This window comes from Alosa pseudoharengus, unplaced genomic scaffold (genome assembly GCF_046254945.1).
Source record: "Alosa pseudoharengus isolate Yale_2024_CS ecotype anadromous, Long Island Sound unplaced genomic scaffold, YU_APseudo_1.1 YU_APseudo_1.1_scf_21, whole genome shotgun sequence".
In the NCBI taxonomy this organism is placed as follows: Eukaryota; Metazoa; Chordata; class Actinopteri; order Clupeiformes; family Clupeidae; genus Alosa; species Alosa pseudoharengus.
The window spans coordinates 20763030-20789989 of NW_027468674.1; the positions used below are offsets into that span (position 1 = coordinate 20763030).

Here is a 26960-nt window from a genome sequence, read left to right on the forward strand (position 1 = left end):
GCCTACTTTTTACAGTTTTTCACTGTTTTTCTCAGTTGCTAAAACACTAAAACCCATTGGCTGAAGAAGGTTCTCAGTTGCCTGAACTCATTTAGCTAATTGTTCAGTCTGTTGTCAATACCTTAAACCATTTCACATGGTAAAACACAATTTTCAGATCCCACTTACACTTTTCAGCAAAACTCTAAACACATTCACATTCTCAAAACACATTCTGAACTCTAATGCACATGTCATCCATACTGGTAAACACAAGTGACAACAATTACAGTTTTTTTTCAATCGCTAAAACACAATTTCTGAAACCTTGCTCCATTTTCTTAAAGCATTAAACACAAAACCCTATTTACAAGCACTATTTACAAAACCTCTGACTCCTCTTGCAAAATCAAACTTTCGCCTCAAAACAAGGAAACATCAAGTGGAAATTACTACTTTGCTTTGCTCTTTGCATTTTTTTGTTCTTCCTCCTCCTTGTACCTCTATTTTTACAGTATCCTGCATCTCACAAACTTGTCCTTTGATTCTTGTTCTTTGTTGATATGAACGTGTACCAGTCAAAATCTATTGAGCAGTCAGTACTGCAAACAAATGGAAAGCACAATGTTCAGGGCCATACGATTTGTTTACAGTATTGTACAGTATACAGCCTACAATGCACTGTAGTTCAGTGTCCAATAAAAATCCTCTTTCTTGCCATCCTCCCCTTCCTCCTCATCCCCCACGTTGCATATGCACTCGTCTTCTTACATAGTTTCTTCTATCCATTTTCATTCCCACCTTCAACAACCTGTTTGCTCTCTGAACTGGCGTATATTGGTTTTGTCACATCATTTGAAACAAGTGAAATCAATTTTGAGTGGTTGTGTTTAATCGATGACATGTGTATGTCTATTTGTATTTTATTTTTGCCACTTGTGTTTACCAGTATGGATACAGTACATAAGCATTAGTGCAGAATGTGTTTTGAGAATGAGTGTTTAAAGTTTTTCTAAAAATTCTGTTTTACCATGTGAAATGGTTTAAGGTATTGACAACAGACTGAATAATTAGCTTAATGAGTTCAAGCAACTGAGAACTTTCTTCAGCCAATGGGTTTTAGTGTTTTAGCAACTGTGAAAAACTGTAAGTACATATATATTTTAGATGTTACATGTACTGTACATATACTGTATATACTGTATCACCACATATGTATTGTGCATACATTGTATGTGCATGGTCTCATATATGTACATATATTGTGTATATACATATATCTTTACAAATATTACCAATACATTTCCCCATATACATCTGAATACATTATGGTGGATATTTCTAACTAATTTGGGGCAGTCATGGCCTACTGGTCAGGACTTGAAAGCGAAGGGTTGCTGGTTCGATCCCCGACCAATAGGTAAAATGCTGACCTGATCATGATGTTGTGGCACCATTCTTCATGGTAGCAAATGGCAACATCATCAGCTGACCAGTTCACAATGTTGTGGCAACATCACTCACAATACTACATGGCAATGTCATCGGCTGACGTCGCGGGGACGGTTCCAATGGCAGCAAATGGCAACGTCATCAGCTGACCCGTTTACAACGTTGTGGCAACATCACTCCAAATACTACATGGCAACATCATCGGCTGACGTCGCCGGTACATTTCCCACAGCACCAAATGGCAACGTCATCAGCTGACCTAATCACGATGTTGTGGCAACATCACTCCAAATACTACATGGCAACATCATCGGCTGACGTCGCCGGTACATTTCCCACAGCATCAAATGGCAACGTCATCGGCTGACCTAATCACGATGTTGTGGCAACATCACTCCAAATACTACATGGCAACATCATCGGCTGACGTCGCCGGTACATTTCCCACAGCACCAAATGGCAACGTCATCGGCTGACTTAATCACGATGTTGTGGTAACATAACTCCAAATACTACATGGCAACATCATCGGCTGACGTCGCCGGTACATTTCCCACAGCATCAAATGGCAACGTCATCGGCTGACCTAATCACGATGTTGTGGCAACATCACTCCAAATACTACATGGCAACATCATCGGCTGACGTCGCCGGTACATTTCCCACAGCACCAAATGGCAACGTCATCAGCTGACCCGTTTACAACGTTGGGGCAACATCACTCCAAATACTACATGTCAACGTCATTGGCTGACGTCGCGGGGACATTTCCTGATACTAAATGGCAACATCATCAGCTGACCTGACCATGATGTTGTGGCAACATCACTCACAATACTACATGGCAACGTCATTGGCAGACGTCGCGGAAACGTTTCCCACGGCACCAAATGGCAATGTCACCAGCTGACCTAATCACAATGTTGTGGCACCGTTCTTAACGGTACCAAATTGCAACATCATCAGCTGACCAGGTCACAACGTCGCTGCAATGTCACTAATGGTACCAAGTGACAACATTGTCTTGCAAAGTAGCTGTGACGTTGCAACAACGTAGCCAGAAGGTAATGTCGCTGTGACCAAATGACAACTTTATGGCGACATTGCTGCAACGTCATGTGTTAGCTGGGTAGCCATCTGAATGGCTAGTTACAGCTGGCAAATTGGCGGGTGCGGCTTCGACTACTCAAACGTAACCGAGAATGTAAAAAGCTACATTATCGCAGCTAGCAAATCATTTAGTGCACTTTTCTATAGCTAGAATCTAGAAGCTAGAAAGTTTATTTCAATGTACGTAGGCCTACCTTGACATGCTTCCGCAAGTTGGAGAATTAATTTTTGTAGGCAGTGATGAAGTTTTGTTTTGGTAAACACAGGAAACACTGAAAGGTGCCATGTGTAATGTCCGCCAAAAAATCAATTCATACTCCACATTCCATAAAAGATGGGGGCAGTATACCTCCAGAAAGTGAGTTGGTCTGCCCTAGAGTAACAACCGAGACACATGTATTGCAGTTTGGCTGGCTGTTATGTTGCCCGCATACCGCCTCCCATGGCCGAAACTGGTATTATGACACCTGTCGGGCTGTGGCTAGTAATTTAGCATGCTAATTCAGGTTGATATCTCTTCAGCACTATACCTTGTCATTTTTTTAAATCATCACCCTTATTTCTGCTCATTCTTATGATGCGTGTAGCTAATTTTTTGGATATTTTTACCTCAATTCTTACACATGGCACCTTTAAAGCGAAAACTATCATTTACTTGTTCAGAAAATGTAAATAGTCTGGCGGGGTGGGGCCACGGGTTGGCACATTCCAGGGATGGACCTGCTGCGTCTTCATCCATTGTTTCCTCCATGGTTTCATCTCTCATCTAAATCTGACCATCAGTTGACTTTGGCGGAAAGCTGAAGGTGATTGCTGATAGGCTGTCCCTGTGTCCCAATCAGTGGCGCCTGCACAATCCAATCACGTTTGAGAGGGAAACAACAAATTGAGGGTTTCCGAGATTTTTCTTTCCTTTTAAAAAAAAAAAGTAGTAACGGGTACTCGCGGTTATGGATAGAAATGTAGCGGAGTAAAGAGTACAATATTTGCCTCTCAAATGTACTTGAGTAAAGTCATGAGTACTCCCCAAAAATGATACTCGAGTAAGATAGATCCCTCAAAATTGTACTCAAGTACTGTACTCAAGTAAATGTACTCCGTTACTGTCCGGCTCTGCTCACAAGGCTATGGAAACAACCAAAAAAACCTGTAATACTTTCATGGTACAGAAAAAGTTTTGGAAATGGAGAAAATGATACTAAAAACTAGCAACCGTTCAGAAATACCGAATAAAACTTATCCGGAACACATACTTAACAAAATAAATAACTACTTTGAAAATACATGTGTATAGACCTGCCTCTACAATGACACTCATACATACATGAATTTCTATGGAACGTCACGAAAACATGCGTGCGCAACCAAGAGGCAGAAAGCACCATAGAACAGCATAGAGCAATGCAAAAGAGCAAAAGAATAAAATGAGTTTTTGTGCTGAAAACTGCACCAATTTGAAATCACGATGGTTAGAGAATGTTAAATATGTTCAATATCCCTAACGGAATGCATGTCTTCGCCAAAAATGACAAAATACGATGTTATATTAATAATCCAAATGAACGTCAAACTTTGAAATATAGTCTGAAATGAATGTTATTATCATTGAGTCAACAGAGGTATACACAAAAATCAGATTGTAGCTTACAGCAGCCGACTATTTAGGTTAAGTTTATAACGTTGTGGACGGCCACCAAGCGTCTTCTGCCTCACGGCTGCGCGCGCATCTAGTTTTGTTGATAAACGGGAAATCTGTGTATACTGACACTCTACTATGACACTCATACAGGCTCACACTCATGCACACATGCATACATTTATACAGGCTCACACTCATGCACACATGCATACACTTATATACACACATGAACACAGGTAAGCCATTTTATTTATGTCTATTATTTATTTATTTATGTTTTGTATTTATGTCTTTGTCTCTGTCAATGGTTGTGGATGCTTTGCTTTTGTTGTGATATTCCTTCTGTTTTGTTCTTCTTGTTGTTGTTTTTTCTGTCAATGTAATGTCTGTCAATGATTGTCTGTCAATGTAATGTTCTTTGTGTTTTGTTTCTGTTGGTGATTGTCTATTTTTGAAGGGCAAAATGTAAAAATGTTAAATAGCAGTGCAGTAGAAGAAGACCTGTCATAATGATTGGATTGTAAATGAAAGCACTATATTTAAATAAAGTAATAAAAAAAAGAATATGATTCCTCAGTACTAAAAATCTAAAAAATAACGTTTTGCAAAATGTACTCTATTTGTGTATGTGCTGTATGCCATGTCCTCTGATAGGCTACTGCATACATTTGATAATATGTGAAAAACATATAAAACAATCTGCATAGCAGCACAAGGCTGATCTATCTGAGGTCGATTACTGCAATGGACTTTTCACAGGCCTTCCTAAAAAGACTATCAAACAGCTTCAGGTGATACAAAGTGCAGCAGCTAGGGTTCTCACAAAAACTAAAAGAACTGACCACATTACCGCAATTTTTAAGTCCCTGCACTGGCTTCCAGTAAGTCACAGAATTGACTTTAAAGCACTACTGCTTGTTTATAAATCACTAAATGGAGCAGGACCTAAATACCTTTCAGACATGTTTCAGCAGTACACACCCTCCAGACCTCTCAGGTCTCAGGAGAAAAACTTGTTAGTAAAACCTGCTGTTAGAACTAAACATGGTGAAGCAGCTGTTAGCTGCTATGCAGCTCAGCTCTGGAACCAATTTTCGGATGACATTAAAAAGGCCCCAACTGTAGCCAGTTTTAAATCTAGTCAAAAGACCAAACTGTTCTCAGATGCTTTCTGCTAACTGCACTGAGTTACAATTCTGAATCTGCCTGGAAAATTATTCTACCTTGTGTCTTTTATTTTGTCTTTTTAATTATTCTTTATTTTTAAATGATTTTACCTTGTGCGTTTTATGTTTTTTTTATTATGATCCTTACCTTTTAAACTATTCTTTCACTGTTGCCCTTTTATGTTTATATTTGTTATTACTGTTTGCCTTTGTTTATGTAAAGCACATTGAATGACCTCTGTGTATGAAATGCTCTGTATAAATAAACTTGACTTGACTTGACTTGACTATCTGAATTTCAAATACAGTATGAAGGCTGAAAGCCCCCCCCCCCCCCCCCTGTCACCTGTTGACTATTTCCATTTTAATGATGGTCTTACAGTAAATCAATTTGTCATAATTTAAATATCTTCATGCATTATTCAGATTTTTGTTTTTATTATTTCCTGAAAATAGCATGATGTTCCTTTGGGCTCATATTACTTCGGGTGCCTCTGTATCCCTTTGCTCTGGGCTTTTAGAGACATTTATTTTCCCTTGTGTATTCCTTTAATCTTTTTTCTCTTTCATGTTAAGGATCCTCAACCTATTTTATCAGCTATGCGTTTACAGCTTTTTAAAATTATGTTACAGTACCATTAGGAGGCTTTGAACACTCTCAGACATGACATCCTTCAAATTTCCCACACGGGATCAAAAGAGTACATATACTATACTATAATAACCTGAGACTGTAATGTTCAGTGTTGATCTATCATATACTGACATTTTCTATTGTCATCCAAACAGCGGTCACTGAAATACCCTTCAATATGGCAGGGTCATGTGTGGTCATTTAAAAACCTCTAGCAACTCCATCAAATGGATATCATTATGTCAAAGGAAATGTTGTCTGCCTACATGAGCCTACATATCCAAACTGGGCGATGGCACACAGTTATGACATCATCCATCATGACAGGACACCAGCGCACTGTCTCCTACAGTATGTGTAGTCTATGTCTTTGTCTATGACAAAGTTACTGTTATGAAGGTCTGACAGACTGAAACATCAGCTCGTCAATGAATGAACCATTACCGGTTGCTGTTTCTTAAGTGAGCAGGGTTGCACTATTTTTTCTTATTCAAGTAAAGTTGTAGCCTAGAAATCTTGATGTGGGTCTGGCTCGTCAGGCTAGTCAAGTTGTAACTCGTGAAATAAATACACCAGTAGAATGACTTGTCAAGGTGTGCAGTCTCCTCTATGAGAGGGCATGTAGCTAAAATGCAGAATTAATTAATTCATTCATTCATTATAATGAATATACTAGTCTATAATAGATATATACCCACAATTTATTCTAATAATGGATCCATGATACGTCTGTGTATATCATCGATATAATATAGAAACCTGTATGCATATTGCTATCAAAAGATATACAACATGTCTGAGTCTTCATTAAATACCTGACTGTCTTAAATGAAGGTATAGATTAATATTTATGAACTGTGGGTTTAATCATAATATTGCACACAAACATGTGACGGAAACTTCCAGTTCTAGGCTAGTTGGTGCTGTAACCGCAAAGTCTACCAGGAGTGTTAATTAATATTAGTTAATTAATGAATTAACTAATTAATAATTAAAATGCAATTATCTACAGACATGCTGCTGAGAGACATTTGACCAGGACAAGTGAAATGTTATGTGGACTGTTCCTCTTGAGACATTTATTGATGTATTATTAAGAGATTCTGGTTCTGAGTTCATTAGGTGGGCTACCCAGCAAGATGACTGAATAATGTATTGAGACATGAGTCATCAAATGGACAAACAAGAATCCAGCTACATTAATATAGCCCTGAATCAAAACTAAGGGAAAAACTTTCAAATAAAAATCAAAACTTTAATATGTTGTATATATTGTATACTGAGAGAGAATACACATAAAATGTAATATAGATGAGAAGCTTTTTACGGTATAATAGGCTCTAACTATAAATAAGCAACTAGGTAAGGACAAGCATATAAAAATAACTTTCCAGGTTCATGTGACTATTTTGGGTCAGTCCTTACTTCATGTGCTAATTGCACACTTGCACACAGATCCCTCAGCGGGGTTAAAGGTCCCAGTGTGACTGTAACACTTAATCCAGTCAGTAATTGGTTTAAGTCGTTGGTTAGTCAGTGCCATCTGCTTAGCAGTAGTTGGAGTGTACACACACATACACACACATACATAGAGAGAGAAAGAGAGAAGGGGAGTCATACACACATATACACACATACATGTCATGCACACACACACACACACACTGACACAATTTCTCTTTCTTTACTACTTTCTTCCTTTCTCTCTCTCTCTCTCGCTCTCTCTGTATGGCCTCACTAATGTTCTTAGCCGACACAGTTGACATTACAGGAGACCTCAGGACAAAGCACAGAGCACGCAAGGACAACGCATTCCACAAGGAGGGAAATAAATAACACCAATATGACAATTACAATCATAATAATGATAATGACGACGATGATGATGATGATAGCTAACATTTTCATAGCATCCCGAACATCAATTATTTTTTGTACGATATGACAGCTCGCAGAGGACCTTGAGAAATCAGAGGGGTCAGGTTTAAGAGCACTCAAACCTGCTTAGAACTTTGAGCATTCTGGCCGCATGAATATGTTCCATTCTTTCAGCAATGCCTTGTGGTAGTATATTGTCGCTCAGCCACATCTACAGCAGGTTCAGTGAACCGGCAAGGTCATTTATCAAGGGCACATTTAATCAAGGGCACATTCTGCACTACAGGCACCTCAAGTCAAGTGTATTGCAAGAAATCTTTTTTTCTAACCCTAGATGAGAAGATTTTCACGGTATAATAGGCTCTAACTGTAAATAAGCAACTAGGTAAAAATAGACACTATTTTCATCATCATTATGATTAAATAGACAAGGGCACGTTCTGCACTGCAGGCACCTCAAGTATTGCAAGAAATCTTTTTTTATCCAAATACATTTACTCTGTGCAAACCTGCCTTTAACTATTTGAGAAGTAGGACAACTGGCTGTTCAGACTGGTTATATGAATGATATTTGCTACATGTTTTACACCTTGATTTGCTACCCCATGGCATCAAAGCTCTACACACTGTAAACCCTCATTAGTCTATTCCTATGTCAGTCAAGCTGCAGTTTGGCTGTACTGGCTGTCTCTGAGTGTGTAGGCCAGTGTTACTTCTGTTGTGGTTCACAGCCATGTGCCTCGGACACACACCCGGAGCTACGGACGTCGCTGGCCATACGCTCTTTGACCACACAGGCTCCTCCTCCTTCTCCACCGCCCCACACCCCCAGCAGCTCTTGCCTCGTCGGGCTACTTAGCAGAGAGGTCTGGGTAGCTTACTAGTAGTGCTTAGCAATCTAATTCAGTAGATGGGACTAAGAATATCAGCCCGGAAAGTCATGAGCTTCACCACTGAGGAGAGGGGAAGGCCAAACACGCAAGACTACAGAGTGTTTTTCAGTGAGTAGTGTCATGTCCCTTGAATCGGTGATTGAGTGATTCTGTTGTTCTTGTGTGCATTACCTTTTTGTATGTACAGGTGAAGATGTTTAATGGTATTCTATTCAGTGAAAAATGCTTTGGTTGTATAGAGCACAATCCTTGCATACTTCTTTTCATTACAACAAAGTAACTTGTAGGAGAATGAATGCAATGGTGCAACCAACAGTTACACCAAAAGAAAATCCTTCAACGACTAATTTTAATGTCTTCACAACCAAGTGTTGTTTTCCACTAGAGGTGAAAACACTGGAATGTACCACTTATATAATGCAAAAGTTTTAGCAAAAAGAAAGAATACAAAAGAAATGGAAAAGAAACACACCAAGCGACGGCACACAGTGTGCAAGTAGGATCATATCTTAATTTCTAACTAACAAATCAAATTACCTAACGTATCCTAACACTGTCTAACCTTTAAGCACTATGTTCTGACTGAGTTAATTTAGGACTTCCATTCTGTCATTTGGGTCTTTGCATTTTTTCCATTGCAATGCTGAATTGTCTGATCAATTTGAACACCCTATACTTCTTCTTCATACATCTACTTCTCTTTTCAGAGAACTCAGAGGGAAAATACATCTCCCCATTCCACGACATACCCATCTACGCAGATGAAGCCCAGGTATTTCCAAACACACAAACACACACAAAGCTACCACAAAGAAGGGCAGCTCTTGGATGTCAAATGTGTCAGAAATTTTAATTGTAAGGTCAAGTTGTCAATTAGAGCATTGCATGTGTTATTTTCTATGACCTGATATGCTGGAGTGTTGCCTGTCCAATACATTGTTCTTCTGGACAATATAATCTAACACAATAAAAAATAATGTATGGACACATCAAAAATCACATACACAGGAGAGTTGCCCATAAAGTTGGCTGCCAGGCATACACAACCCTCTACTCTGCCCTTGCTTGCCTTACCGCTTCTATTTCTGCAAGAACAAGCTGTTCTGAACTTAACATATAAGTACATAGCATAAGTACACAAATATAGTAATATACAGTAGATACAGTACGGTAACAGTACTGTGCAAATACACAAGAGTCTCATTATCTACACAGAGGATATCGCTGAGTTTTTGTTTTGCTTGTCTCTTCAGACAGACTTGATATGGCCTCCAGCATCAGTTACATACTGTACAATTATAAGGTGTTTAACTATCTGAAAAATCAATAACCCACCTTCCAAGAATCCCTGCTTAGTAGCAATCTGTATTTTCCTCGTGGGCTAGCCTGCAACACAACGGGCTGTGAAATGAGCAAAATCACTTCCTTTGTGTTTAGTCAGGCCAGTAAAGGATTCAGTGCGTCCATTCTGAGAAATAACAGTTTTCAAACTTATGTGACTGCCTCAGGCCTGCCGCCTGACTATCAGGAGGTGACTACTGGACGAATTATGTCCATAATGGAGATGACCAAGCATAGGGGGAGACTCTCTCATTATCCTCCTGTAATATCTCACACTGTTCACATTTCACATTTTAAGAGCACAATGTATGTTCAAGCCTCCCAGTGGTAGTAGGAAGGTAATATTTGATTTGCTGAGATAAAATACTAAAATGTGTAGCCTACAGTGCGTTATGTGCATTGACTTTTATGCATTCTCTCTCTCTTTCTCTCTCCCTCTCGCTCTCTCTCTCTCTCTGTAGAACATTTTCAATGCCGTTATTGAGGTTCCAAGATGGACAAGTGCAAAAATGGAGGTGGGAGTTATCAACTGTGTTAACTGCTTTTGCCATCTCATGCTTCACCATATTCTTACCTTTGAGGCCTGACTTTACTTATCTGTTAGCTGTTTGCTGAGTTGCAAAAATGAGGAAAGGTTCCCCCTTTGACTAAAGAGAAACTATGCAGTTTTGGCCATTTCTTCGCTTCGTTTTCTTGCTTTTTGCTTGCAGGGTTCTCTGCAGAGCTCCCCCTACAGCTTCAGAGTAGGCCTATATATTTTTTTATTCCAAAAAGAATTCCGTGGAAATGCATGGATTCCAGTTGCTGCTACTGGAAGCAACTGGAATCCATGCATTTCCAAGGAATTCTTTTTGGAATCTGATCCCTTATCATACCTGTTCATTCGTACTCGTTGCTCGACTTATCGTGACTAAATTCAAGATGGCGGCGAACGGTAAACTTCCTGAAGGTACTGTCTGTATAAATCGTCTGGTAAATAAACTACCAGTGCTTTTTCACAGTTCTCAATGTCTCATTTTGAAATGTTAGGGCCCTCTGAAGTCTACAAATGAAGTGCGGAGCTACTCGTAACTGGTGTAAAACAGTGATTTATTTGCATGGCTAGGCCGATGCCCGAGGCAACCCCTTTGAAAACCTGTTGGTAGCATCGGCTAACTAGCACCAGATTTCGGAGTGTAGGGGACAAGCCCAGATGAGCTATGAGACAAAAGTTCACACTCGGTGTCATGTTTCAACACACTTTAGGTCAATATCACACCGAACTTATCCTTTAAGGTCAAAAAACTGTTAAGGATACCTTTAAATGTATACAAATGTATACAAAAGACCACAGCTTTAAACAGAGTCCTCACCCTTTTTCACTGACAACATTTCAAAATGTTTTCATTATAGACAGGGCATAACCCAGAACGATGATTCAGGTCACTACCAAACATTTCTCAATTCATTCTATAGTACTTTTTCGCGTAGAATCCATTTCTGCTTGGGACATTTTTATATCACGCATAGTTAATGAGACAATTTGCATATTTCAATACCTTATATAAATATAAATGCGAATATAAATGCATAATAAAGAAATGTATTGATAATATGGCTTTAAGTAGATAGATTAATGGCTTTAGGCCCAAATAATATTCAAATTGTATCAAATATAACAAATGATCATACAAAAGTATGTTTTTAGATAGGATATTGCAGTTACATTATGTATTTAGTAATGTAATTAGGTCATGTTTTACCTTTTTCGTTCATGTAAAACTTCACCTTTACAAGAACATCATGGCAAAGCAATTATGGATGTTTTTACTTGATTAGTGTAAATATACACTGCTAATACACTGTATCTTCACTCAAGGGCGGAGCTACGTGGTGGCCAGGGGGGGCCACGGCCACCACTGGTCAAAGCTTGGCCACCCTGCTGGCCCCCCCAGCTACGTTCAGTGAAAAGTAAAAAAAAAATTACTGCACTCTATCTATATTGGCCCAGTCAGAAAGTGTAGCCCACTGTTGTGATCAAATCGTGAGTAGGCTAGACATAATGCAGCAGCAGCGGGACAATTCAAGTCATCTGTTAAAAACACTTAACAGACTACTACTTAACCTCAGTAACAACAGGTAAGTTGATGATGAGTTGGAACATTAATGCTAATAAGGTGTTAGAATGTGTCACAAATCAGAGCCAAGTGAGCTGCATTGGGCTGTCCTTAGGTAGGCTCTGACATTGACGTGTGGGGCTGATCAGAAATAATCGGATGCCCGCGGTAACGCTGTTACAAAAATATTTCGATAAAATTCGGGTGAAATGCAAGCATATTAGGCACATATCTCCAGATGGCTCCAATAAAAGTAGACTAATAGGGCCTAGCCTAGGCTACTTTATAAAAAACATAATTTGCTGACTGCGTGTGGTTCTTGCCATAGCTGGTCAGGCAGAGGCAGGCTGCTTTGCCTGAGTTCTTTGTTACATTGCTCCAGAACTGTTCATCGCAGCGAGATGAAACCTTACCTAATTGCGAGCAGAAGTGGGGCTTTCCAACGAGACTAAACACTTGCCTGTGCGATCAAGTATGGAAAAACAAATCATGGAATTAAATCAAATTGATTTATATTTACAGTACCCATTACTCTCGTTTGAATTACTCGCGAACCCGAGATCGCATAGATATGGCAAGCATATCAGAAGAAAGAGGAGACACAGGGCTATCTATTGGTACCAAGTATATCGATGCTTCTGGGCTATAAAAACAGACAACGTGACTGCAAAATAACATCATGTACAAAAACGCTGCAAACCCATTACTCTCGTTTGAATTAGGCCCTCACGAACCCGTGATCGGATAGATATGCCACGCATGTAAGATGAAAGAGGAGACACAGAGCTATCATTTGATACCAAGTACATCCTTCTGGGTTATAAAACAGACGAAATTACATCAAAATAATAACTTCATATAGCTCGACTTACCCCACGTTTTTGTGTGTTGTGGTGGCAAGGCATGTTCATAATCCAACGCTATCATGTGTTTCTATGGCAAAGTATGCTCATAATCCCAGCACATTCCTGCATGGCATCCAATTCGAGACTCACATTGCATCCCAATTTATTCGACAAAGAAACACCTTTTTGCCTTCACTTTCTTCATGCAGTAAAAAGTTGTTTTAGAATCATCATGAATGTACACACAGAACACGCAAACTCCGTGCCTCAGGTCAGATTAGTTCGTGTCACAGATATGGAGCGCAGAAAGGGCATTTTTCATTACTAAATAAAACAAAATGGCATTTATTTCTGTAAGGCGCACACCACATGTCTGTAAATTGCTCAGCCCCAAAGCCCCCCTCCACCATGGTTCTTATATTGCCAGATTCAGGACAGTCTGCCCTACACATACATGAAAGTCATGTCCAGCTGACAGAGATACATTTCAAAATAAGAATGGTATAATATGCTTTTTGTCTTCGTATTATTTAAAAATCAATGCAAGTATAATATGAATTGGTGGCAGATCTGGGTAGCCTAGACTGTTTTGAAAAAATATAGCATGTGTAAATGGCACTTACAATGACCAGGATAAATGCTTATAACTAAAGGTAAAGCCCTTAAAACAGTCTAGGGTTCTAAGGGTTAATTTCTTAATTCAGAGCCATGTTACTTACAGCCAAGTACTTGGAGTGGATATCAGAAAGAAATATAGTTTGGACATCAGTATAAGATTAAATATCTGCATACAATATTTGTAGTATTTATTATTGTTCTTTAACATCATTTGAATAAGACGGATTAAGTAAGGTGCATTACCATAATGTACTTTTTTTTATAGCATTGGCCTATTTATGGAAAATGTGTTGGAGTGGACAACAAACTGACCTGTGTATCAGTGTTGGCTTTACACAATTTATTGCCATTATTAAAATAAGCTATCCTAATCTTCAAAACTTTTTGAGTAGTTTTCAAATAGTAGTTTTGATTCCCAAGTGCCACCCCAATAAAAAGTCTGGACCTAGCTGGCCCCCCCTATAAAATAATCCTGGCTACGCCCCTGCCTTCACTGCTAGTTAGCATGTACCTTTCAACCAGTATTGCCATCAGCATAATTTGCTAGCTATCAAATCAAGACTGGTATGTCCAGCTAACGTAACGTTTGCATAGTAGGAGGCAATGGTTTACATGTACAAAGAAATCTTATGACAATTTAAAGGTTTTTGGTCATATTTTCAACATTAACAATAGATTAATTAGGATTTTAATACTTTTTTGTAGATAACTGTTGATTGGCAATGGCAGTCCAGCCATTTTTAGTCTCTCATTCCACAGAAGACAGCAGGTGCTTGCTTTGTTCAAAAGTCATAGGTGAGAGAGATAAGAAGCAAAGTATTGCTGCGTCTGGTTTGAGCACAATTGAAGACAAATAATCTCTGTGGGTCAAGGTGCAAGTACATTCTGGTGATGAGCCTTATGAAAAATGTACTTATGTGAAAGACAGACTCGTGAGCACGACTGCACAAGGTGTTCATGCTCATTCAACTTGCAGGTTGATCAGGACACATTTAGAGAGGAAGCAAAAAGAGTGTAGTGTGAAAGGCTGTCACAGGTGTGGATACACCTAGAGAAGTGTATGAAGATGACAAACAAGACAAAAAGAAGAGAGTCTCTGAACGAGTGGTGAAGAAACCATCATATGTTTCATCTGCAACAACAGGACAAATGCAGATACAAATCCATATGCAGATTGTAGCCGAGGCCGATGCTCTGAAGAAAGGTCTTTCAAAAAGCTACATAACCAAATGACAAAATGTACCTGGAGACATTTGAAGTGGCAGCAAAGAGACTAAGGGCCCTATATTGCACTCAAGCACAATTGACTTTGTACACTGGCGCTTGTATCATTCCTATTTTGCATTTGAGCAGAATGCAGCAGAATTTTCTCTCCACAGACGCACATCGGTTAGGGAATGAACTTGCGCTCCAGGGGGTGGTTCAGCGAAAAGAGGAGGCGTGTTCCGGCGCAAACGTTCCCTGGTGCTATTTTGCAGTTTCAGAAAACAATTCCGCCACAGACCAGAAAAAACCTAGTCTAAAGTCAGTGGCGCGTTTTTCACATGCTATTTTAAGAGCACATACTTGGCAATAATGTAGCGTGGTTAACTTTTAATCTCAAAAATAATTTCAAGTTTTTGCACTGTGCCTATTTACAAGGGCATTGTTCCCACCTCTTCTGGGGCCTACCATCAAATGTTGGACCTCTATAGAAAGCTGAGAACCTCTAGTTTTCGTAGGAAACAGTCAAAATAAATGTGTGATGACCTCACAAAGAGTTACAGAGGCTAGAATATAGTTTTTTTCTTTCTGCCGGATTACAAGCATCTCTGAACTGACCACATTTCAGCCCTCTAGGTCACTTGATATGACTTATAAACACAACTGAGCCCACCAGGTCTTGTGAAGTTGTGTGCAAAAGTAGATCAATATAGAATGAAAATATGAGTGCTTTAGACTGTTATTTGCCAAGGTATGCTCATGCGTTTTGTAAAATGCCTATGGAAACTCCCCATAGGACTTTTTGTTATCCAAAATGCATACTGACAATCAAATGCTTACTGCACATGAACCCCTTTGTGTAGAAGCATAATCCTGGTCTCAAATGAAAGGTAACACTTTGAGGTTTCTTGTGAACTATTTAGATTGTATGCAGGGTAGGAATTTCACAACGGCCACGACGGCCATGGCCGTCGTAGCCCCTTGCATTGGCCGTGAAGCCCCTTTGAAAATCAGAGGTTTACAGGCCACGGTGGCCTTGGTGCCCCATTCTTTCAATATTCTGCTTTGCGTCCTACTAATAGCGATTTTTAGTTAGCCTGTGGCCTGTCAAAATAATCTTAGCATTCACAGCGCAAATTAATTTAGTCTTTTACGCAGTGGAGAAAGTGACAGCGCAAGAAAGTGCGTCCAATTCACCCATTCTTCTCAGTTGAACTACTCGCGAAGTAGCCTATACATTACACAGACATCACAAGTATCACATGAACGAGCTTTTTCTCAGCTTTTAAACGATGTTAGCCGATAATTGCTGTGTTGAACGGTTCGCGAGAAAAGTAGGCCTAAATATAATTCAATTTAATCATACATTCTACTGAAGGTTTTGCGTCCCATGATCTCCCTACCCATTCATCTCGGTGGAATACTTCACGAACCCTTCTTTTAACACATGACAAACCATATATCGGAATAAACAGCAGACCTTACCGAACACAAAAGTTTAAAGCAGTCCCCTGTACAGTTAGCCGTTCCAGAGTAATCTAGTTTTGAATTTGCAGTAAATTTCGACATGCATGGATGTCTCCAAATTTGGGCTTTGCGTTTTACAATGTGTTTAAATTGTTCCACATGATTTCATAACGGGCCAAATACAAAATAAATGTTACAAATATCGCCTAGATATTGGTAAATCATAGGACAGCTGACTAAGAGTTTGTGAAAGCATTTGATCACAAAATGCATGCATCTAGGCTATTTGAGTCTCTTAAAGCTGAGCTGTGCTTAAATTGTTCAATACATGATTTCATAACAGGCCAAATATAAAATAAATGTTATATATAGCCTAGATATCTGTAAATATTAGATGATCAGATGATTTACAGTTCTATGTAATATGTCATGTTTCATGTTTTTGTAATGTTTCATACAGTGATGCAGGTCTATTGCAGTGAATAGGCCAAATACAACTTTGATCATTTTTATAGCCTACTACTGTATAGTTAACTTTGGCCTTGGTGCCCTGACATGTGGCCTTTGTGCCCCCCACCAAATATGCCCAACTGAAGGCCAAGTGGCCTTGCCCCCAGAATGGTGAAATTCCAAGCCTGATTGTATGTCAGGTGTTCTGATATAGACTGACTACACAAAATGTGGAATAATTACAAAAAAGTCTCTATTTTGCATTTACGTTGTTGGTTCAATGAGTGTGTAGACTATACATCTGGACAACTAATATTGGATAACACAACATGAAGATTCAATTTCTATGGATTCTTGTGAATATTTTAGTACCCAATATGTTGCATCTACTTATTGTGCTGCAGCTACACTGCAGCCAGAAGTCAGGGTAGCACCAAAAGCAGAGGGGGGGGGTCGTCATTTTTGGATTCCCAAGAGTCAAAGCTTTGAAATGATGTATAACATTACTATAGCAATATGGTGCATACAATTGATTTAGAATGGTGGGGGGGGGGGTAACTGTCCCGCCGGTGGGACACTGAAAATTATGTGGTTGCACTTGCTCATAATTTTTCTTTTGCACAGTGAGATGGAGTAAGTCTTGGGACAGAGAAGAGACGCGGGAGGGAGAGGGTCTGCCGGCCCAGACTGACCTCTCTCTCCCTCAGTGAGGAGGAATGTAGGCGTAAGCTACACCTGACCCGTCAGGCTGTGACAGATGTCTGCCATCTCATGGCAATGCTATTTAATCGAAAACACACACAAACACGCAGTGTAATTGAACGAATATTCGGCATACTGAAGATGTGCTTCAGTATGCCGATAGGTCAGGAGGCACTCACAGTACAGTCCGCAAAAAGTCACAGCATTCTTTGTGGCATGTTGTGTTTTACACAACATTTCCATGAATCATGGATGTGTTGATGACATAAATGAGGAAATATTAGAGGACATAAGGAGGCGTGATGTTGAACTACATGTGCCGATGCCATTTAACCCAAATGCCCCAGCAGCAGCACGGAAGAGGAGAGCTTTTCTGACAGAAGAGCTGCATCGTCTATACTATAGTGAGGTATAGTGAAGCAAAGTAATCTCGGTCTAATGTTAGACAACATTGCAAAAATATCACCATGCATTCATAACCTCGTGAGTCAGTGAGAGTGAGCCTAAAACATCGGAAAGTACAGTATGTCTTTGTGACATTTCTTTATTTACATTTTGTCAAAAAGAAAAATGCCAGCCATGGAAACAATTGTGTCAATTGCTCCCACGCCTGTTTAACCGAAGCAAATTTGGGTGGGTTTCTCCCATCCCCACAATGCCACTTCTCTGTCTTTTACGGCCCTGACAAGAACGTCGGTCTCATCGGCTGTGAACCGCTCTTGGTGTGCACCTGGCAAATCAGCCATTATAATAGCAATCTGCCATGGAACAAATGCGCCTACTTTTAAAGGGAATGTGAGATCTGATTGGCTTACTGCACGTGTAATGTAGCTACTTCAGACCAACCCATTTTAGATTTGCGTCGGGCACAACTTCAGGCCTCGTATCAGAAATACAGACAGATCAGCAAACTACTACAGGGCTTGTGGTCCTAAGGGAAGCCCACAGCCCCTAACACTATGGAACAGATTTGAATGCCTCCAGGAGGTGAGAGAGGAATTTCCCAGGGAACAGACCCAAAGCAGGCAGCAATCAAACCACAACAATAGAAAAATGGGCACAGACAAGAAGCAGCACTCGACACCTATTCATCCCACAACCCTCGTTCTAGGCGACTCTGCTGTGAGACATATAAATGGGGAAAGGATGATTGTATGTTGTTTCCCAAATGCTTCAGTGTCTGACACAAAAAACAAGCTTGCAGAACTGGTGTCAAAATATGCAAATTTTCACCAGTGGCCCACTCCCAGCAGAGGGAAGCTTTGTGTTTTCCAGACTATTCAGTTTAAACACTTGGCTCGCAAAAACATGCTTTTCAGGCGGGATTAATTTTATTGACAATTTTAACCTTTTTTGGAATCGCAGGGAATACTTCAGACCAAATAGCACAGGGCTGAGTTGGACTGGGGCCAACATCTTAACCGAATACTATCACCTCTCTCTCCTGCACCCAACATCAACACAGAATTGACTTTAAAGCACTATTGCTTGTTTATAAATCAGTAAATGGAGCAGGACCTAAATACTTGTCAGACATGCTTCAGCAGTACACACCTTCTCATCCTCTCAGGTCCCAGGTGAAAAACCTGCTAGTAAAACCTACAGTTAGAACTAAACATGGTGAAGCAGCTTTTAGCTGCTATGCGGCTCAGCTGTGGAACCAACTTTCGGATGACGCCCCCACCTTTAGCCAGTTTTAAATCTAGACCAAACTGTTCTCAGATGCTTTCTGCTAACTGCCGAGTTACAAATTCTGAATCTGCCTTGATAATTATTCTACCTTGTCTTTTATTACTTTTTTTACTACTTTTGACTTTGTTTTTGCTTACTAATTATTCTTTATTTTTAAATGATTTTACCTTGTGTTTTATGTTTTCTTTTTATTATTATCTTTACCTTTTAACTATTCTTTGACTATATTGCCCTTCTATGCTTTTATTTGTTATTATTGTTTGGTTTTGTTTATGTAAAGCACATTGAATGACCTCTGTGTATGAAATGCGCTATAATTAAACTTGACTTGACTTGACTTGACTTGACACAAGAGTAATTTATCCCGCCGGTATAATAGCAACAGCGCTTGAGATCCGCCCACAAAGCTACTTGTGTTTTGCGTTTGATACTTGTTTTTCAGATCGTTAAGATAGGGTCTTCTTTTGAGTGGACAATCATTTGATATGTTTGCTGTGGATGTATACTACCATGGAAGCTGCTACCTGTCTTTTGCCTTCCCTTACAGCCACTTAGAGACTACACTGGACGAAAAAGAAAAATGTAAATATTGGGCTATATTTTGGCGATCAAAAATGCATGGTCACTGGCACCATTCAAACAAAATAGTCTACTCGCATCTGCACTCGTCTATTATTTGAACTCATTGGCAAAGTGAAACTAACTTCACCGTGGTGTCATAGTCAAAGACAAAACAGTAATACACAGTTAATTACTTTCACTAATGACTGACAATGGGTTACCATCGAAAACATAGCCTGAAAAAATGTACCCCAATAATGTTCGAATGACTGAATGAACAGTTACAACACAGCATGAAAACAAGACAAGTATTTCTTCACCGCATGCAAATTAGTCAACAAAATGATACCCATATGCAAATTTGCTCTCACAAAATAATGCACAGAGTGTATATTTGCACTAATTAAGTAAAAACATTCATAATTGCTTTGCCATGATGTTCTTGTAAAGGTGAAGTGGCACATGAACAAAAAAGGTTAAAAAAAAATCTAATTTGCATAATGTAACTGCAATATCCCATCTAAAAACATGCTTTTGTATGATCATTTGTTATATTTGATACAATTTCAATATTATTTGGCCACAAAGCCATTAATTTATCTGCTTACAGCCATATTATCAATACATTTATTTATTATGCATTTATATTCATTAATGTATTAAAATATGCAAATTATCTCCTTAACTACGCATGATATAAAAATGTCCCAAGCAGAAATGAATTCTACGCAAAAAAAGTACTATAGAATCAATTGAGAAAAGTTTGGTAGGGACCTTAATCAGATCGTTCTGGGTTTTTCCCTGTCTATTACTTTTCAGTAACCTTGAATGAAATTTCCATGACTTTTTACAGCCTTTAAGTACGAAATTGCTTACTTTACGTCACAGTGGCATGAATGTGACTTAAACTAAGAGGTTGGATAAAATCTAGGCTACTTTCTTCCACAATCCCTACCATATCCACCATTCTATATCTATGAAGGAAGCGATCTAAATCTCCAATGTCCCTGGAATGACAAAATGTAATTTCTTGACTTTTCCTAATCTTTTCAGATTGCGACCAAAGATCCACTGAACCCTTTAAAGCAGGACATAAAGAAAGGACAGCTTCGCTACGTGTGCAACGTGTTCCCACACAAAGGTTACATCTGGAACTATGGAGCAATCCCGCAGGTAAACATTGAATTGCTGAAATTATATCACGAGTAACACAATATTGTTTAAATCAGTTGAGTTATCTGTCATAATATTGGCATAACCACGTTATGCACATCAGTCATTTATTTTTGTGTTATTGATCATTGTCATGACAACTGTCATAGTCAATTAGGCAAACAGCATGTTGCTCACAAGATACATTTTTTATCACACTTGACAAGGCAACAGTCATGCTTCTAAAAAGTTTTGCTATTGCTATCACTGCCATTCATTGTTCAGTGATTGCCATATTCATTGTACAACTGCAATGAATGAATTCTATTACATTCTATTGTGTGTTTAGAGATACATGAGTCTCATGACATAGGGATCAGGTGAAGTGTTAGCCTACTGACACATCCTCATACTTGCATGCATAATGCTTAAATACATGCATACAGTTGGGCCCTGTGGGTTATCTATTGGCCCTGGGCCCCCGGTGTGCACCCTCCTCATACGCTCATGCACACGCCTTGTTCTGGAAGCACACAGCACGCTTACTCTCTTTTAATTGCACTACATATTAGGTGACATTCATAAAACATAAACAAAACTACAAAACAGGCTAGGGTAAGAGTGGAGTGCAGGTAGATACCTCATCAGGTGTCTATCTGCATGCCTTACTTATTTTAATGCACACATTACAGAGGAGGCATACATCTTACACAGGGTAAGTGTGGTGTGCATGTGGAAATCCTGACAGATATTCACCATGCATGCCCACTTCTTTTAATGCTACACACTAGATAGAGCTCTCAACCTAGCCATTCACATACATATTTAGGTCAAGAGTGGCGTGTTGGATGGAGGTCTGGGGGCGAGGTGTGGTTGGTTGTGGTAGTGGGGGACGTGTGCATATGATGGGGGCCTGGGGGGATGGGTGGCACGCAGGTCCTCCTCTCTGTCAGCTCATCGCCATAACTGCCGGGGCTGGGTGGAACTGTGGCCATTAATGGGTGCCCAGGTTGTCAATCAGTCAGGCAATCAGTTATTCTTATTATTACACTCATCTTTAACAGAATAATTACAACTCCTCTCCTCTGAAACCCTCCCTCTCTGTGTTCCAGCTTCTCTCCTCCTGGCCCAACAGCAAGCCAACCTTACACATATGCATACACACACACACACACACACACACACTTACACACATACATCCTCACACACTCACTACCCCTTACCCCCCCACCCACACCCCCATCCCAACACCACCTCATTCGCACACTCAGAGCTACCATCCGCACCCCCCCCCCCCCAGCCCCCCTTCTTGTCATTCTGGTCATCAATTTCATCCCTGATAATCATATCTGTAATCATCCTGGAAGCAAATCATCCTTAGCCTTTCTGTTATTAATGTTATTTGTGTTAATAAGCCATGTCAATGTGATGTCTTGTTAAGTTACAGTATGTGTTTGTGTAATGTACATCTGTTTGTCCGATGTAGTATTCTTGTAAAAAATACATGCATACGGGTTGGTAAACCGACAATACAGCTGACAGCACACTGCTGTGTGTTTCAAGATAGATAGATAGATAGATAGATAGATGAGTAGATAAAGAGATAGACTTGGACTCCACAAAGTTTGATCCAACAACAGACATGGCTAGACTTGAAGTAGCCTATTCTACAGATACTGTTGAGTACCCAGCCACTTTCATTAATTTTTCCAGAAGATTGCAATAGAAGTGAATGTAACAGTGCAGGTCAATGAGTATAAGGCGTCTGTGTAAGTGGTATTGATCTCTGAATCGACCCCTCGACCCCAAGATTCTGCCGCTGGGACATTCTTCTGTGACACTAATGGCTGTGTGGAGTTCAGGTGGACTTTTGAGACATCCTGTGTGCCCTGTCTTCAAGGTTTAGCTTCGAGTGTTATTAGTTTATTCTCAGGTGGGAAAGAAATGTAATTTAATCTGTGAAAATGACATATTCTCCTCCTCACAAATCCAGACTTGGGAAGACCCAAACCACAAAGACGAGGACACGGGGTGCTGCGGTGACAACGACCCAATTGATATCTGTGACATCGGCAACAAGGTATTCACAGTTTTATTTTAAACCCTATCATTTATGTCCTATCATTATTATTGGGGTGGACAATCCAAATGGTGTAAAAAGACAAATGGATGTGTAGGAATTTGGACATTCATAACATGTTACCTGATCTTTAGTATCTCAGTGATCTCCTGAGTCTGTTTTCTTTTAACTCCCTGCATCACCTTTTACCTTATATAGACCTTATAGTCAATTTCACAGTAGATCAGTCTTCATAGTGACATGAGGAGTGCATTGGCTAGTGTGTTTCACATCTTGTCATGTCATCATGGTCAGGTCTCAAGCAAGAATGTGACAGAGCCTTTGCAGTTGTTACTACACACTTCCAGTTGTCACTTGATTAAAGTGTTCCCTCCATCAGTGCTTTTAAGTCTAGGGTCTGGTCACTGTCATGGGTTTGAGTCTACCTGCTGGTGAAGGTCTTTTAATGTCTATGTGTATATTTATAATCTGGTTAATGTACACTGTACAACATTGTGGCCAGGGGAAGTTGTGTTTAATGGCTTCATAAATAAATTGCACTTACCTTACTTATTTCTATGATGTCTGGCATCTGGCTCTTAGGTATGCTCTCGAGGTGAAATAATCAAGGTGAAGGTGCTGGGGACGTTGGCACTGATTGACGAAGGAGAAACAGATTGGAAAGTCATTGTAATAAACACTGAGGACCCGGAAGCCAGCAACTTCAATGGTATGTATTATTTGTGCAGAGGGAGAAGGTTCACTGGAGCACACACAGATGACCTTTAGTTGTATTTTATGAATACGATACAATTGTATTTATTTTATGATATAAAATACAATTAAAAGCCATCTCTGTGTGCTACGGTGAACCTTCTCCCTCTCCACATGATCGGTCCTCTGCCGTGAAGCACCAGACGTGAAATCAGAAGCGTGGTGGAACTATGTTTTTTGACTATGTATTACTTGTACATTTGACCATTATGGATTTTACCATTTTTGGTATGTTTTCCGGTTCCAACCCAACCTCGTGTTGTATTTTCATCTTATTTTACGCCTGATATTCACCTCTATGTGCAGATATTGATGATGTAAGGAGGCTGAAACCGGGTTACCTGGAGGCAACACTAGATTGGTTCAAAATGTACAAAGTTCCAGACGGAAAACCTGAAAACCAGTTTGCCTTCAATGGAGAATTCAAAGACAGGGTTTGTTGTTCGTTGCATGTCCATGGATAACATATAGACATAGAACACATAGAACATAAAGGAATATCTTGTTTTTTTATCAAATGTGAATAGCTAAAATATTTTATGATGAGTATATCAAGGCATTAAGGGCATTAACACCTTGAAACAACCACTAGAGATGTGTCACAAACATCAAACTTTTTTACAAAATGGGTGTTTTTTAGAGCTTAGTGTTAATTTATTGAATGGTGTATAGGATGTGAGGTTGACATGATGCAACATAAAGTTACCAGCTTTTACAGTACATTCAAACAAGAGTTTTGTTTTGTTTTTCTGTTGATCCATGCATCTTTATTTCTAGGACTTTGCCATAAAGACAATCAAAGACACTCATGGTTTTTGGAAAGCTCTGATTTCCAAAAAGACTGATAGTGGTGAGCTAAACTGGTAAGTTTTAATGAAAAAATTTAAATCCAATTAATTTTAATCAATAACACGCTCATTAGATGATAATATAAAATGCAGGTAACAATTTTACTTAGATTATTCTAATGGAGATCCAGAAGTTTCAGACAAGTTGCTTATTTATAACCTGGCCCTAGCCAGATGAATTTAGCTCCGCCTAGCTCCACTCATCCATCTGGAACCGATCCATTGAAGTGTTGCTTCAGAAGGCTGGACCTAATCAAAAAATGCTTGCATATGATTGAATAAGCCACTTGTCCGTCATCTATTGACGTGCTACTACTTGATAACAGTCTCACAGTCGCTTCTACGCTATGTCACATCTATGAAACTCCCGCCCTGCGTCCTGATTGGCTAAACCATAAAGTTGGTTGGAGAAATCACTCTCAATGGAAGAGGTTTCAGATGGATGTGAGTGAAGCTAGGCGGACCTAAGCGGAACGACATTCATCTGGCTAGGGCCAGGTTAGCTTATTTATGCTATTGCTCCACATTTTGGGGCAGCCGTGGCCTACTGGTTAGCACTTCGGACCTATAACCGGAGGGTTGCCGGTTCAAAACCCAACCAGTAGGCACGGCTGAAGTGCCCTTGAGCAAGGCACCTAACCCCTCACTGCTCCCCGAGCGCCGCTGTTGATGCAGGCAGCTCACTGCGCCGGGATTAGTGTGTGCTTCACCTCACTGTGTGTGTGCTGTGTGTGTTTCACTAATTCACGGATTGGGATAAATGCAGAGACCAAATTTCCCTCACGGGATCAAAAGAGTATATATACTACACATACTTAGTTTTATGCTAGCCATCACCTGAACTCCAAACAGTAGCCTAACACATTTTTGTGTTCATTCCTAAACCCCCTACTATTTGCTCCCTGTTTTGCCAGCATGAACACCTGTGTGTGTGACAGCCCATTATGCTGCTCCAGTGATGAAGCGAAAGCTGTTGTTAACGCAGTAAGTATCTATCGCCACCATGCTCAGCCTTCTTATTATTATCATTTTATTATTCTTCTTTACTTTTTAAACTGTTCTTTGACTATTGCCCTTCTATGCTTTTATCAGATATTCCTGTTTGCTTTTGTTTATGTAAAGCACATTGAATGACCTCTGTGTATGAAATGCGCTATATAAAGAATGTTGACTTGACTTGACTTGACTCAGATGAACTATGTATATGCATTGAAGAAACACCATGAGTGCATAATATAAATAACTGTCTCCTGAGCTGCAGAATATGAGCACGGAGGTTTTCTTGATGGGTGGATTTTGTTTGCTTTTCAGACAAGCCCTTTAGGTCACTCAGAACCCATTCCAAATTCAGGTATGTGCATTTCTAGGCACTTCACATGCCAATTGAAATTCAAAAGCAATATTTTGTGCTATGGGGATTGATTGCCTGTTGGGGAGGAGGATAGAGTACTGTTGTTGTTTAGCTGATTTAAAAACAAATAAAACTTGTTATAACCATAATTCATGATAAATGTAGGTCCACATTCTCACATGCAAACACTATAACCAGAAATTACCTATCCACCAAGAGCACAACTTGCTAGCAACCATAGACTGTTCTATATATACAGTCTATGCTAGCAACTGTTTTGATCCGGTGTATGTATTGAGTGCCCACTGGCATGTTTGTAATAAAGCAGCTCGTTCTTTACGTGATTTTTTTCTCCTACTGTTTTATCATATACCATTATGACTGAAATGTATTTGTGAAAGATATATGTTAAATGCATTTAGTATGGGTATATAACAACTGTCTTTGTTTTTCAGCTGACAAATGGTACTACTACAACAAAACCTAGTCAAGCTGATGCTCACCATTGTGGAAATTCAAAAAGAAATGGAACCAATCATCAAAACTTACATAACTTCCACTAGCAATTGCCACAGATCACTGTTGCTATCAGTTCTCCTCTGCTCTGTATATTTTCAAAGGAAAAAAGAAGCAAGGATTTTGACAAAGAAATGTGTTTGTCCCACTTTGCTGCTCTGCCTATTAAAAAGAAAATTAATAAAAGTATAACAAAACTTGGACTTTGCTTTCTTTTTGTGATGAACGAAAAAAGAAAGGCTTTGAATTTCAAAACAGATTTGAATGCTGCATGCACAGTAGCCTATTGACCTACCATCTCTCTAGAAGGATGAGATGAATCTTTAGTCAGAAAAATCCCAGATCAGCATGAAAATACTACATGTCTGGTGCCATTAAAGGTTCCTTCTCAATTTGTCCATTTGTTTCTATCTAGCACACTCCCCGTACAACTATGTAGAACTAGAATTCTTCTGAAATGGAAGAAGGTTCTTTAGTCTGATGAGACCAAAAGTCAGCTTTTTGACCATCAGACTAGAATAGATGCTATGTGTG

General features: G+C 39.5%; 1 protein-coding gene across 1 annotated transcript; it reads left to right on the forward strand.

The window, feature by feature from the left end:
* The first annotated feature begins 8798 nt into the window (after nt 1-8798).
* On the forward strand, nt 8799-26559 carry ppa1a (inorganic pyrophosphatase 1a). The gene is made up of 11 exons (XM_076298933.1): nt 8799-8859; nt 9459-9523; nt 10554-10607; nt 20780-20899; nt 22872-22958; nt 23541-23667; nt 24018-24145; nt 24489-24574; nt 25474-25543; nt 25871-25910; nt 26366-26559. Exons 1-11 carry the CDS (start codon nt 8799-8801, stop codon nt 26395-26397), a joined length of 870 nt encoding a protein of 289 aa, XP_076155048.1. The 3' UTR covers nt 26398-26559.
* Nucleotides 26560-26960: the final 401 nt, after the last annotated feature.

What these genes read in the sequence shown, in the direction of transcription:
- ppa1a (XM_076298933.1), top strand. Translation starts at nt 8,799, where the DNA reads ATGAGCTTCACCACTGAGGAGAGGGGAAGGCCAAACACGCAAGACTAC. An exon ending in ACTATGGAGCAATCCCGCAG is followed by an intron (nt 20,900 to 22,871) that starts GTAAACATTGAA and finishes TCACAAATCCAG; the next exon opens with ACTTGGGAAGACCCAAACCA. An exon ending in ATGGAGAATTCAAAGACAGG is followed by an intron (nt 24,146 to 24,488) that starts GTTTGTTGTTCG and finishes CTTTATTTCTAG; the next exon opens with GACTTTGCCATAAAGACAAT.